The sequence below is a fragment of the Acipenser ruthenus genome, chromosome 6, assembly GCF_902713425.1.
Source record: "Acipenser ruthenus chromosome 6, fAciRut3.2 maternal haplotype, whole genome shotgun sequence".
Taxonomy (NCBI): domain Eukaryota; kingdom Metazoa; phylum Chordata; class Actinopteri; order Acipenseriformes; family Acipenseridae; genus Acipenser; species Acipenser ruthenus.
In genome coordinates, this window is record NC_081194.1 from 8,316,908 (window position 1) to 8,331,673 (window position 14,766).

The 14,766-nt window shown below is 38.6% G+C and overlaps 1 protein-coding gene across 6 annotated transcripts in view; it reads left to right on the forward strand.

The window, feature by feature from the left end:
- Positions 1 to 14,766, forward strand: part of LOC117411239 (uncharacterized) — a 46,499-nt gene that overhangs the window by 15,982 nt on the left and 15,751 nt on the right. For 3 of the 6 annotated variants that reach the window (XR_009328833.1, XR_009328832.1, XM_059024901.1), the window contains exons 12-15: positions 1,477 to 1,956; positions 2,495 to 2,996; positions 6,827 to 8,122; positions 8,538 to 8,637. Coding sequence is in view for 4 of the 6 variants with exons in the window: in XM_059024901.1 (XP_058880884.1) it covers positions 1,477 to 1,956; positions 2,495 to 2,996; positions 6,827 to 8,122; positions 8,538 to 8,637 (2,378 nt within the window). In the remaining 2 variants the exon portion in view is untranslated. Of the gene's footprint in view, positions 1 to 1,476; positions 1,957 to 2,494; positions 2,997 to 6,826; positions 8,123 to 8,537; positions 8,638 to 11,393; positions 12,041 to 14,766 lie in introns of all 6 variants that reach the window. The other 3 variants (XM_059024899.1, XM_034921707.2, XM_059024900.1) reach the window with 2 other exon arrangements.

Sequence of the window (14,766 nt, forward strand, 5' to 3'; positions counted from 1 at the left end):
AAAAACGCACAAGAATATAGTGCTGTAGAGCCTCGGAGCCTCTCGTGCTGTTTTTAAATAAAGTATTGCAGCGTTTGTAAAGGGACACAGAGGGATGCAATACTAGAACACATGAGATGCTGGCTGGGAGTGATGTAGATTAAAAAAAAGAAAGTGATGTGGGAGCAAATATGGAAGTTTAAATCTGTAATAAAGTAATCGTTTGTTTTAGGGCATTGAAAAATTGTAGGTGCCCGACTCGGACATGTAAGCAATTTTTTTTACATGCCCCGAGCATGTCGGGCAATATAATTATCGAACACTGAACACTCATATTGTGTATCCCCCGAGATCCGCATTATAGCGAAGGAGCTCTGTATACTATATCATAAGAATGGACCTGGGTGAGGTCATTTTGACTTTCACCCATGCGTACTGTACATCCTCGTGTTGCCCTTTGCAAAGGTTAAGCAATGATGTATATTCCTTCGTTGCCAAGTTCATTACTTAGCATCCGTAAAAAAAATATATATATATATGGGGAAACGGACAGAGAGAACAAAACGGTAGTCTTTAACAACAAGGTACATTGTTATTGCCCCCGCCCAACTGTTATTTCCCCTCACAGACCCAACGATGAGCTTCACGTGAACAGTTCTGTGAGCGTTCTTTCGCAGCCTAGGATGAAGGCTACTAGCACCGTACTGCAGGTCCAGTGTGCCTAACAGAACATTAACAACCAATCACAGAACACTCACATAAACAAACAAAACACATAGTCCAGTGGCCATGCCCCCTGCTCGCAACACATGCGCTCACCATTAAAATATCTTTTGGTTATAAAATATGCATGCAGTAAGTCCTGGCTGGGTATTTATGATCCAGGTAAAACAGTGGATTTGAAGAGGGGAAAAAAAACCGTAAATCATGTTTTAAGGCCAAAAATTTAGTGTTTTTTTATTAAATATCTTTATGCCCAATAAAGTAGTCCCATGTATAACACTAACTTAAGATGAATAAATTTAATTCAATCAAAACATGTAAAAGAAAGTAAATAATTTTTGGGATAGTGTGCATATGGAAGGCCATCTGGGTCAAAAAAGCATTGTGTTGCTTTAGAGCGAGTCAGAATCTCATGGGACAAAAAACGTCATTCTGAAATGCCATGCTTAAACAGTGCCCAACTTACTGGAAATGTTGTGTAGTGATTTTTATATAGATCGTGTGTGTATGAGATTTTATATATATATATATATATATATTTCTTGTTGTTGTTATTTGTTCCAATCACGATTACGTTCTTAATACAGAATCATTTGTCAATCTATCAAAACTGATTCCCCATTTTTGTAAACCAGGCTGGAATGTGGATGAATTCTGGACGATTCAGTCCACCTTTCCATCACAGTTTTAATATTGTGTTGGGGGCTGCACAGGACACTGCCATACTAGTGTCCCATGTGAGTGTTACATGCCTTGGTTTCTTTTATAATGCAGTGAGGAAAATCAGGAGGACTATAGCAGAGGCCCGTCATCGCAAGTAGCATATCCCTCAAATGAACAGGGAGACATTGGCTACCCCTGGGGGGGGGGGCACTGCACCTCGTGGCATGAGGATGAGTCTGGCGGAAGCAGCAGGGAAAGGGACGAAGAGACCATGCAACACAGGGGCAACCTGTGGCCTGAAATGAGAGGATGCAGCTCTGAGAGGCCCCCAGAGCAGATTGAGAGGAGCAGGAGCTGCAGTCACACCCCACCCTCCCGACAGTTTAACAGTAACGCCAGCGTGGGTTTGTGGGAGCTGGAGCTGGCCCGCAAGAGGAAGCAAAAGGCAGAGCTGGAGCTGGAGATCGCTCAGCGGGAAATGGCTCTAACAGCAGAGTACGGAATTTCAAGGCAGGCTGTACAACTAACAGAGACTCCCAATCGTGAGCAGCTCCCACACAATGTAGATGCTCCGAAGGAGTCTACGGCTAGGTGAGGCAAACCGTATACAAAGCAAATACAGATTTATCTGTGTCCCAGTGGTTTAACCCTTCCAGGAGTGAAGGGTCTGCCACAACATTATTACTATTATTTTCTTAAGTTTTTTTTTTTTTTCTCATTGTAACAGTTAGGATATGTATCTATGCACTGTATCACAATAATATATGATCCCCCACTTGGTGGGAGGAGAGGGGACATGTTTAGTGTATTTACCTGTGTTTGTACCATGACAATTGTTTTCATAGTACCTGCTTATATCCTCTGAAGGGAATATGTGTGATAACTACTGTAGAGGTGCTGTCCTGCTTACATATTTGCAGTAGTCCTCCACCCAGTGCTGTTTTAAAACTACCTTTAATTTAGTATATAATTTCAGTGACCAGATCCAAAAAATTGTTCCTCCCATGTAGCTACATAGCTTATAGTAAAGTGAAAACTGCAGTCTCTTTAAAGCACATAATATGCCTAAATGTGAAGAGTTCTGAAACCCAGGAGTTTCTAACCTGGCCTGTTACCTTTTGTACACCAGGGGGAAACTTGAGGAGGACTACAGCGGAATCTCTTCATCTCAAGGCAGAAATCCTTTAAATCACAGGCGAGACATTGACTGGGGAAGCCCACGCAGGCAGTGTCAGCAAGAGGAAGGGTCCAGTGGAAGAAATCTGGAAATGGATATGGAGACCATGCACCCCACTGTCAACCAGGAACCCCAAAGCAGGGCTTATAGCTCCGAAAGCTTCCGGCAGCACGAGCCTAACAGGAGCCGCAGTCGTAGCCCGCCGTCCCGCCATTTCAACAGAACTGGCGAGGAATACCAGGAGCTGGAGCTGGCACACAAAATAAAAATGCTGGAAGAGCTGGAATGGGAGAGGGCTGGAACAACAAGGTATGACATTTCAGGTCTTCCCAGCCGGGCCACGGAAGATGTCAAATGTGGACCGGTCCGTACCGATGAAGGGCCGCCAATGCCCAAGAAGTCGATTTTGAAGAAACAGAGTGAGCCCATTATGGATACAGCCATTGGTATTGAGGTGAGAAATGCTGGTAAAGACCTTCAATGCTTTGTGCATGAAGATTGTTTCTCTATCTTTTTTTTATGATTGTTTTTATGTTTCTGTTAATTGTTGTAGTCTTGTTTTGAATGGTTTTTGTTTTGTTTTATTTTTTTCTATTGCTGCCTTTTCTTGCAGACCCCCTGGAGAAATGAGATGTATATCCAAGGCTCGAAGTTAATGTATATTTGGTAGAATTTTGTTTCCCAAAACTCTTAATTTGCTACTATTTTTTTTTTTTTCCACAATCGCATTTTTATAACTTATGCTGCAGTATATGACTGACCTGAGTGAACACATACATAATTACCGGTATTAGTTTTTTTAAGACGTACATTATTAGTATCTTTCAAAGCGGGAGACCGTTGCTAATAGAGCTATACCTATAGATGACTGAGGTTTGTACCGCCTCATGTAGATATGCGCGAGGCCCACAATGCAAGTCGTATTGGACAGTAGAGTAAAAATACCTACAATACTATAGAACAACATGGATACTAAGTTTATTCTGTGTCTATAAAATGCTAATTTAATCTGTCTCAGAGATTTATTTTGTTATAATGTTAACCCTGGTTTCACCCATGCTAAAAATGAATAATAGGTAGATAATTATTACTTCATCAAAATTCTGACTGAAAAAACAAAAACAAAACAGGAGCAAACAGCTAGCTATAACGTTACCATGATCCAAGTAACGTCTTCCTTATTTTATCAGTACGAATAATAGACTAAATACAATCTTGAGGTGCATTAATTTATCTATCTCTTCTTTTTTATAATAGATTATCACTACCTTGTGTACTTCTCCTGCTTAACTAGTGAAATGTGTGCTTTAACCCAAAATGTTATATATATATATATATATATATATATATATATATATATATATATATATATATATATATATATATATATATATAATATATAAATAAATATAATATAATATATAATTACACACATGGCTAACTAATGTCACTGTTTAATAAAACGGGCCCAGCGCATATATATACAGCTCTGGAAAAAATTAAGAGACCACTGCAAAATTATCAGTTTCTCTGGTTTTACTATTTATAGGTATGTGTTTGGGTAAAATGAACATTTTCGGTTTATTCTATAAACTACTGACAACATTTCTCCCAAATTCCAAATAAAAATATTGTAATTTAGAGCATTTATTTGCAGAAAATGACAACTGGTCAAAATAACAGAAAAGATGCAGTGTTGTCAGACCTCGAATAATGCAAAGAAAATAAGTTCATATTCATTTTTAAACAACATAATACTAATGTTTTAACTTAGGAAGAGTTCAGAAATCAATATTTGGTGGAATAACCCTGATTTTCAAGCACAGCTTTCATGCGTCTTGGCATGCTCTCCACCAGTCTTTCACATTGATGTTGGGTGACTATGCCACTCCTGGCGCAAAAATTCAAGCAGCTCGGCTTTGTTTGATGGCTTGTGACCATCCATCTTCCTCTTGATCACATTCCAGAGGTTTTCAATGGGGTTCAGGTCTGGAGATTGGGCTGGCCATGACAGGGTCTTGATCTGGTGGTCCTCCATCCACACCTTGATTGACCTGGCTGTGTGGCATGGAGCATTGTCCTGCTGGAAAAACCAATCCTCAGAGTTGGGGAACATTGTCAGAGCAGAAGGAAGCAAGTTTTCTTCCAGGACAACCTTGTATTTGGCTTGATTCATGCCAAAGCTGCCCGATTCCAGCCTTGCTGAAGCACCCCCAGATCATCACCGATCCTCCACCACATTTCACAGTGGGTGCGAGACACTGTGGCTTGTAGGCCTCTCCAGGTCTCCGTCTAACCATTAGACGACCAGGTGTTGGGCAAAGCTGAAAATTGGACTCATCTGGGGGTGCTTCAGCAAGGCTGTCCTGGAAGAAAACTTGCTTCCTTCTGCTCTGACAATGTTCCCCAACTCTGAGGATTGGTTTTTCCAGCATGCCAATGCTCCATGCCACACAGCCAGGTCAATCAAGGTGTGGATGGAGGACCACCAGATCAATACCCTGTCATGGCCAGCCCAATCTCCAGACCTGAACCCCATTGAAAACCTCTGGAATGTGATCAAGAGGAAGATGGATGGTCACAAGCCATCAAACAAAGCCGAGCTGCATGAATTTTTGCACCAGGAGTGGCATAAAGTCACTCAACATCAATGTGAAAGACTGGTGGAGAGCATGCCAAGACGCATGAAAGCTGTGCTTGAAAATCAGGGTTATTCTACCAAATATTGATTTCTGAACTCTTCCTAAGTTAAAACATTAGTATTGTGTTTAAAAATGAATATGAACTTATTTTCTTTGCATTATTCGAGGTCTTACAACACTGCATCTTTTTTGTTATTTTGACCAGTTGTCATTTTCTGCAAATAAATGCTCTAAATGACAATATTTTTATTTGGAATTTGGGAGAAATGTTGTCAGTAGTTTATAGAATAAAACAAAAATGTTCATTTTACCCAAACTCATACCTATAAATAGTAAAACCAGAGAAACTGATAATTTTGCAGTGGTCTCTTAATTTTTTCCAGAGCTGTATATACACACTTAAATATTTTTTTTAAACCTCGGTTGATATTCCTTATTCTGTTATTACTTCATAGTTAATTTCTTCAAAATTGTACAGCATTTAAAAATGCAGTGAAAAGGCAGGGTGGGAGCATACATATTTATAAACAAACCAGTTATTAGAACACATTGCATGAATCTTCTAAATATAGCAGTGCCGTGCTGGAATTAGCTTTCATTTTCAAAACAGCTTGGTTGTGGTTGTAACCTTAAATTTAAATCACTGTCTTTATAGGTGTGTATGATTTGTTAGTTACCGAAATCTCAGTCAACAACTAAAGACATAAGATAATTTCATACCACTTAATTTGCACTGATGAAACAACCTGGTTAACCGTACTGATGGCACAGCAAATGCTTAGAGGCCAGATATGGTTGCATTATTGTAGAACTTAAGGATAAAACAAAATACATTCTGACAAGGAATTGCGTTAGTTCCATTACTTAGTTGAGCACAAGGTGGTTTCAATAAATACTTTCTGATTTAAATATAGGCCTACTGTGATAGTTTTGGAAATTCAGTCTATTAAAAACAGTAGGTAGGTGTTTATTTTTTAAATTTTATTTTTATGTATAATTATTAGTTGAATAAAACTGAATAAGACAATTTTGTACCTACTTTCCGGGCAGGTAGAAAATCCTCACTCCTGCTTTAACTTCTTCTAGCCCTGATATCTCACGTGTTCCATCCTGGTTAAATAAATACATTTGAAATAAAACAATTAAACTGTTGGCAGAGGTAGCCAAATAAAGGTCTATTTTAGAGATTCCATTGGAATCTCCACTCTTCTGTACCAAGACCACTGCCCTGTTTGGTGTACACCCATTCATTGAACATTCATCTGAAAACCATGCTTTTATGATGATCTTACAATCAGTTGGAGATATATACTCTTCCACTTCACAACCACTACTTATTTTTTCACATATCCATTGAACTTCATGTTCACAACCATTCTGTCACAGTTGCCATTCCCCTTACATTATGCCTCAATGGACACTCTTTCTTTCTATGCGAAGAATATCATGGAAGGTCAGGATTATGAGTGCGCTAACAGCTCCCTAAATTCTTAAATGTCAGCAGGAGCAATTTCTTGTGAAGCTCAGGTGTTTATTTCATGGAGTTCAGTTATACTTTGAGATCTATCTTTATTTAAAATTGACTGGCTGTGTTACTAAATTATTTAACTTTTTTTTTTTTTTTTAAACCATGCATTTACAGAGCAGTGATGACTCCAGACAACCCCCGGTCTCTACACAGACTAAGCGCTTCCTCAGTGCACTCAACAGATGTCTTGGCTCTGGCCTCTTCTCCTCTCGGCTCAGAGAAGCAAGGGAAGAGACCCAGCGGCAGATCTCGGACGACTCTGTCCACTGTGAGCACCGCTCTAAAGATTCAACTGAGGCAGAAAATCCTGAGGAGAGCATTTGTGAATTCCTCCTCCCACATGAGAGGATCAGTCAGGACGACACTGGGTTTTCCAGAATTTTAGGAATAATGGGAGCTGATAACCCCATCCAACGTGAAAAGCAGTGGCATTCTCCCGATATTGAAGATGAGGAGAAATTTCTCTATGGAGAGGACAAAGAGGAGAAGTCAGTAGGTCAGGCGTCCACCCATCAACCTCAGTCTAAAGTAGTAGCCCAGCCTGAGATTGGCCATTGTTCGGTCGGTCGATCTGGAATTGCCCACCATCGGATGAGCCAGCCAGGGGTGGACCACCTGCTATGTAGAAAACCTGCAGTTGGCACGCAACAAAGAACGACTGGCATTGGTGGTCAGCGGAGCAAGATTGCACCAAGCCGCCATCAAGAAATACAGCCTGGGAATTTGAATCGGCCTCAAGAAATCAAGCCAGGGACTGGTCCACCTCAAAAGAGACAACCTGACAGTGTTGGAAGTCAACCGAGACAACCTGTGGTTGACCATAATCCACCAAAGCCTTCTGTAAAGGACCAGGATGCCCCTACTGTAGATGAGCCTCAGGATCCACAGGAGTTTGAGAGAATTCAAAATCTGCTTAAAACAATTGGTCTGGATATTGGAGAGGCTGAATTCAGCAAGATGGCAGCGCGGACTCAGGAGCGTCTGTATGGAAAGAAACCAACAGCAGGGTCTTCTCGTCGTTCCGAAAGAGAGAGAGAACTCAGGGGGGTGGCAAGGAGGAGCTGGGAGACACACAACAGTCCAACCAAGTCTCCGGTGTCAGATTACAACCGCTCCATCTCTCCATCCCCAACTAGACGGCCGTCTCATGAGTACTCCAGCAAAGAGGAGGGAAAAAAGTTGAAGCAGATTCAAAGATTGGGGGAAAACAAGCACACTCCAACACCACATTCTGAATTTCAACTTCAACAAGCTGGCTATGATCAGTATGGAAACAACATGGGCACCTCTCCATCACAGGAGCCTCATTCCAGTACTTCAGTTCACCAGTCCAACCTCCGAGTCATTGAAACAGTGTCTCTCAATGAGAACAGAGTTCAGCAGAAGTCATCCAACAGCATGAATCTAAAGGTATGTCTCTACATTCTAATCTGTTTTTTATTTAAGTAAAATTGCCATACCTTTATAATTATATGATTGCTTGTCATGCATCTAATTATAAAGGGTTATGCAATTTCACTTGAAGTCTTGAAACGTATAGTAGTTTTAAATGAGGCAATTACAGATGGACATAAATAAATACAGTATGGTAAGACAGCTTGTTTAATAGAAACAACATCTTTGAAAAAAGAAAACCCCATTGGTGGTATTCTAATTCAACTAAGGATGCTAAAAGACACTTGGTGACTGTCTGTTAGAGCTGAAGTTTTGTGTGTAGAAAACCTCAGATTGATTGAAACATGACAAGGGAATCCGTGTTCTGTTTTTTTAATGGCAATATAAAGTTTGGTTTTTAGCACTGAGGCTGACAATCTGGCACTTGTAGGTTTTTGGAGAAGCAGAGAGACTGACACAAGAAGAGGAAGCCCGTTTGAAAAAAAAGGAAAATATCATAATGGAACTGGAGAGACTGCAAAAGCTGCAAGGTACTGTTCATTTTCAGATTCACTTGGAAAACCAAGTGAAAGCCATTAATGTCAACTCTTAAAGCAGTAACCAACCTGGTAGCCAAAGGTATTGTAGTTTTGTGTATGGGCTTTAGAGAGAGAGAGAGAGAGATTCCATCCTTATATTTAAAAAAAAAAAAAAAAATGTTAGTCAGTGTTGCAGTAAAGTTATGATGTTTTTTTTTTCCATCCTGTTTATTAACACATTTCAAAATGGATTTGCCCATTGTTTTGTAATAAGCAATAATGGCACTCTAGTATCCTAGCTAGCATTTCGATAGACACGTGTTGATTTTAATAGGGGTTTGTTTTTTGTTTGCATTTTTTTTTTTTTTAACGTATTTGAGTACTCAAAAGTTTGAGTATTGTGCGTATATTGATTTAGTGTCCCGTGAGGGTAGCTTGTAGAAGTTTGCAAATCCATTGCTGCTTTATTGATTTTTGCTTGTTTTACAGTAGCCATGATAATACTTTACACAACTTCCAGCAGACTGCTCACATGTTTCCATGCATGGTAACACATAGGGTTGCCACAATATGAAAATAACCGTTTTAGATTATTGAACCATTTTAATTTTATGATTTATTGAAATAGTTATCTAAGATACGATATATAAATTGGTTTTACATCATTTTTAGCATTACAAATTGCAGTAAAAAACATTTTTATTTGATCATAACACATGTTTATTTTGTTAAGGCTCAACTGGTTAAAGATCATTTACTATAAATTGAAGTTACCAGATCAAAAACTCCCTTCGTTTTAAAGCATTTTAAATTTATTTTTTATTTAGTTAGAAACTTATTCAGCTACTGTTATTTTCTGTTGTGCAAGTGAATGATTGACAATCGTTTTTTCACAGACTATACAAATAGGTGTACCATCTTCAACTAGTTCACCATTTTCATTTTCTTTTTAAACAAAAATAATCTCAAATTTGGGATCGCCGTCTTTTTAATTTAGATGCGAGTCCAGTTACTTTATCCTGTGTGAAGTGTGTCAGTGGAAGTGCTGCCTTGGGCAGTCACTTCCCCCTTGGTTTAACCCACCTTAATTTATTTTTAATCTTTGACTCTAACGTGTTTGTTACTTCAAAGCGGATCGCTGCATCGTAATAAAACCACAAAATGGCAAATAAAATGACGTTTAACCCCGTTTTCAGCTGGAATCTTAAACATTTAAATGACCGTATTCTACGGTATTAAATATTAAAATTAATATGATAAGTAGTATCATAGCAATGCAATATCATAAATACCATAGTAAGCGCTGCAACTTTATTACTGCTGCTTGTGTAGGGTATAGTAGAGCTAGCGATGATTCACAGCCTTTCCCCTCTGTTAATTCTCCTAGCTGCAGCTAGTACAGTGGCAATGCTGGAAGATTAACAACACCCGATGGATTGTGGGATGTGTTGTATTATAGAATGCTATAGCTTAGCTAGCCTCTGCTCCAGTTCTGGTTTAAGACCCAACTACCAGGGCTGTGGCAACATTCTGGGCTCTGCTAGTGTGATAGGCAAGCTGTAAGTGAGGAATGCCAGTCCATGCAGTGCAAAGTCACTGGTCTTCATTGGGGATTCATTGGCTTGCCCCTACTGGCCATGGACCTGTTTAACTCAAAGCAGATGCCTCCAGAGTTGTCCCTTGTGCTCCAGGGGCCAGTAGCTATTTTTTAAATAAAACTTGTCTCTATGGATTGTGGGGGTGTATCCAGGAATGCTCTAGCTTTATTGGCTGTACTTGCCAGGTTACAAGTTAATGACATTTTAAAGGTATATTGGTGGCGGGTTTGATCTCTCACATTTTTTAAACATTATAAGCGGGTAATTTGTGTTTTGGCAACACAGAACTAGTTCCTGTAGTTTATTCAGTTCTTACCCACCTTGTTTTCTTGGTCTGCAGTGGGTCTATCTTATATATGATGATTGAAGATAAATACAAGAAAGTGCATTTACAAATATAGATGAAACCAATTTAGCAGCAAGGTGATTGTAGACGTGCCTATTGCTTTTTCCTTTGCCAGTATCAATGATACAGACCACAAGTTTTGAGATGGTGTCTTTTAAAGTTGGTACATGGCTTCTATTCTACTGTTCTCTCGATTTGACTTCTGTTACAGGTCTTCAACAGTGTTTGAAAACATAAATCATAAAATCATAGCAGTAAATATGCACTTATTGGAGCTATTTATTGTTTGGAGAAGAGTTTGTGGAGTGTTCAGATTGTCTGGGGGTGTGCTCATGCTCAGTGACGTTCTGTGCTGTATGAAATCCTGCGTTTTCAAGAGCAACGTTTGGAGAGGAATTATCAGATGCAATTAGGTGGCTATTAATAATAATAATAATAATAATAATAATAATAATAATAATAGTTTAGACATTTAGCAGACGCTTTTATCCAAAGCGACTTACACTAGGGGGTGAACTACGCAACACAACTGCTGCTGCTGCAGAGTCACTTACAATAGGACCTTGCATAGCCTGCGTATCTCTGCAGTTGACACTGATATCTAATGTCTATAATAATGACTGCTTTGGTAGAAATGTCAGAGAATGGGAACGAGATTTTGGGGTCAGATGCACCGTTTAACAATAAAAAAAAAAAATATATATATATATATATATATATATATATATATATATATATATATATATATATATATATATATATATATATAAATATAAATATAAATATTTATATACCATAGATTTAGATTTATTTTCATTTAACAGCAGCTTCAGGAAGCTTGGCGCAGCAGCACAGCCACACCGAATCTCCAGACCCCTCCCCAGGCAGTTGGACTCCACGTGGTGAATATTCCTCATCCTTGGTATCAGTGCATGCCAATAAACCGGAGGGAAAACAGTGGTGGGAGAAGCCTGGTCCTCCAGTGTTGTCATCTGCCCCTGTCGGCATCCCCTCACCTACTGTGTTTATAACCCCCAACCCTCCAGCTCCTCAACCTATTAACTTTGTACCCCCTCCTCAACATGTGAACTTCCTTCCTCCGTCCCATTCAGCTCCACAACATGTTGCTTTTATGCCCCATACAGTACCTCAACACCTTCCCTTCCCACCACACGCAGGTGCATACTCTCTGCCAGCGTACTCTCAGTACCCTCCTCCACCTGGCCATGGACAGTATGGAAACTACACCCCTGCCAATCCCATGCCCCAAGGCTGGCCCATGTACCCACCCCAATCGCAGGGGCCTTATCCAGGTCCCCACCACAGTCGTCCTTCGTTTTTCAAGCAGAAGAGATTTAACCCAATGGCTATGCGGAACCTCAGCGTCCTTAAAGCTGTGGCTGTCAATACAAACGAAGCAGAGACCAAGGAAAAAAACTAAAGTGGAAAATAAAACTGGCAATAAAAAAAGGTATGTTTTATGTTTGAATCTTAATTTGTCAATTAAGTCCATAAGCCTGACTATCTGTCTTTTTTATTTTTTTATTTCTACCTGTTCTAATAGATTTTGTTTATATATATATATAATATATATATAATATATATATATATATATATATATATATATATATATATATATATATATATATATATATATATATATATATATTCCGTTACTTTAAAAATGTTGTTTAATGTACCTTTCAAATTTACAGAACTTTAACCGTCTCTGGCCATAATGATATTATTTGAAGTAATTGTAGGTTATGTAATTATTTTTTTAACTTCTCTAAAATGTTACACTAACATCTACAGGAAGCACATGTGGTAGTGAAGGATGAAACCTAAAGCATTTATGTATTTTTTTGGATATAACAAAATTGTTGTTGAAAAGTCTGTATTCATCAAGACCGCTAAAGACAGTGAATTCTAAATGTCTTAATCATAGACTTCTGAGCTCAAGTTTTTCCTGATCACTTCAGTCATCATTTTGCGACTAGCCAAGACTTGAATTCCAGGACAATGTACGCCCCTGTGTACAGCAGCAAGGCCCGCCTTCTATGTAGGGTTGTTACAGCTTTGCCTGAGACTGAAGTGCTGCCATAGATTATGAATCAGATTGGGAGTCCTGGACTGGGCCATACCCCATCAGTGGCTTTCATTTCTTACTAGTAATTACAGTGTGTTTATATCGTCATCATGTGCTGGTCATTGTAATGATTCACAATGACTGCCAAGCATATTTTCTGGTCTTGCCTTCTCTTTTGTTGCTAGACCATGGGCGTCATTTACACAGGCGCTGAGGATGTCACGTGCCACCCACTTTTTTATTACTAAGGGATTGTTTTAGAATAACTCTTGCCTAAGGTATACCAGCCATCCTCTTTACCCCACACTTTTGAAACCGAATTTGCGCTCATGTGTTGGACCTTACTGTATGTTGTTGTTGACACGACCTGATGATCAGCAGGCGTATCTGAAAAGATGTAAACGAGGCACAACCTGTTGGCTACCATCTGAACTATTGTGCTGGTGGCTGACTGCGTGTGTTGTGAAATAGTGGATATGAAAATCCTTTGTTTTTATGATTTATCTGTTACACTGCTTGCAAGAAAATGTTTACATGATGGTGTATGTTGTGGCAAAACAGGACAGCCTACTGTAGAAAAAAAAAAAAAACATCTCTTAGGTTTATTCCTCTTGTTGTGTTAAGATCGATTTAGAAATTGTATAAGGAACTTCTCACAGTAAGGCATGGGGTTAGAATGTGAGAAGTTACAAAAATCGACTTGTTAAAACTCTAGAAAGAGCAGCCTATTGAGTTCAATCCTTCTCTGAAAGTAGAGTTGCTAGACTTTTGTTAACAGTGCCTAGGAAAAACAAATATTGGAAGAATATTTATGGGGGGTGTAAAGCATTTTTAATTTCATGATAATAGTAACACGTTTGACATGAATAGGACAGCTAAAAAGGGAGAGGGGGTTCTGTGCCTAGTACCATTTATGTTTTAATGTCCTCTGTAGGCTGTCCTCTTTACAGTGTGCAAACCTTGTAACGCAGTATTTATGTATTGTGCTTTACAATATTGTATTGATTTTTTTTTGTCTATAGCCTCCCATTATATAGTTTGTACGAAATATTTAGTTTTGTTATTCACAATATGTTAGTATGCTAGTTAACAAATATTGTAATTATTTTGTTTAATGTAAATGCACAGAAGGCTGTGTATAGTACCGATAGCTGAAATGGACCAACATTTGGGTGTTTAAAAAGAGAAACGTTAAGGCTACATTAAAACTGAGATGATGTCGGGTTCTTTTCAGGTGTATTCATGCACAGATTGTATTCAGGCCAGGTTTCAACTTTCATTTGGTTTAAAGTAACTAGAAATGGATTTGGTCCATGTAAAAGTCCTTAAGTCAGAGGCAAGAGAAAATGGACCCGATTAAAAACTCTTTAATTGAATATCCTGGGTTTTTTTTCTTTCTTAGTTTTGAAGAAAAAATATATATATTTTACTTTTAGAAAAACAAATGCAGGAGTTGCACAGGAGCAGAAACTTGGGATGATTCACGGCAGTGTCTTCACCTAGACACTACATACTTCCAAGCAAATTTGCCAAGTGCAGCATGTGTTTTTAATTTGGAATATTGAGTGCAACAATAAAAAATAAAGTATACTTTAATACTGTATACTGTCATATTTGGAAGACCCTGAGAATTAAAACATGTTTTGCAAATTACCTGTTTTTTTTTGTGTGGTTTTGATGAACGGTTGTGAAGAGACGCCAAAACCAGTGACTGAAATGAAAAGATGGGAATCCTGGAGGACACTTTGGATTCATTGGACTCCACTAATGACATCCACGAAATGTTTACCCAAAAACGTACTGTATTGTAAAGATCTCGCTCTGGCTTTGGCTTTTTTGTCATCATGGACAGGATCTTGAGACACCACTGTACTTCGTGAATATGAAATGTGAACTTTTAAATAAATAAGTCAGATGTATATATACAATTCAAATGAGTTTTTTTTGTTTGGTTGATTTGGTTCAGCATATATAAAATAGCTTAAACTGTAAAAACAAAGTATATATACAGCCTTACTTAGAATTGTACTTTTGTAAATGTATCCTATTGGATTTAACTTTGTTTAAAATCTGTATTGTAAGGATTACAATGCTGGAACTCTCCACTT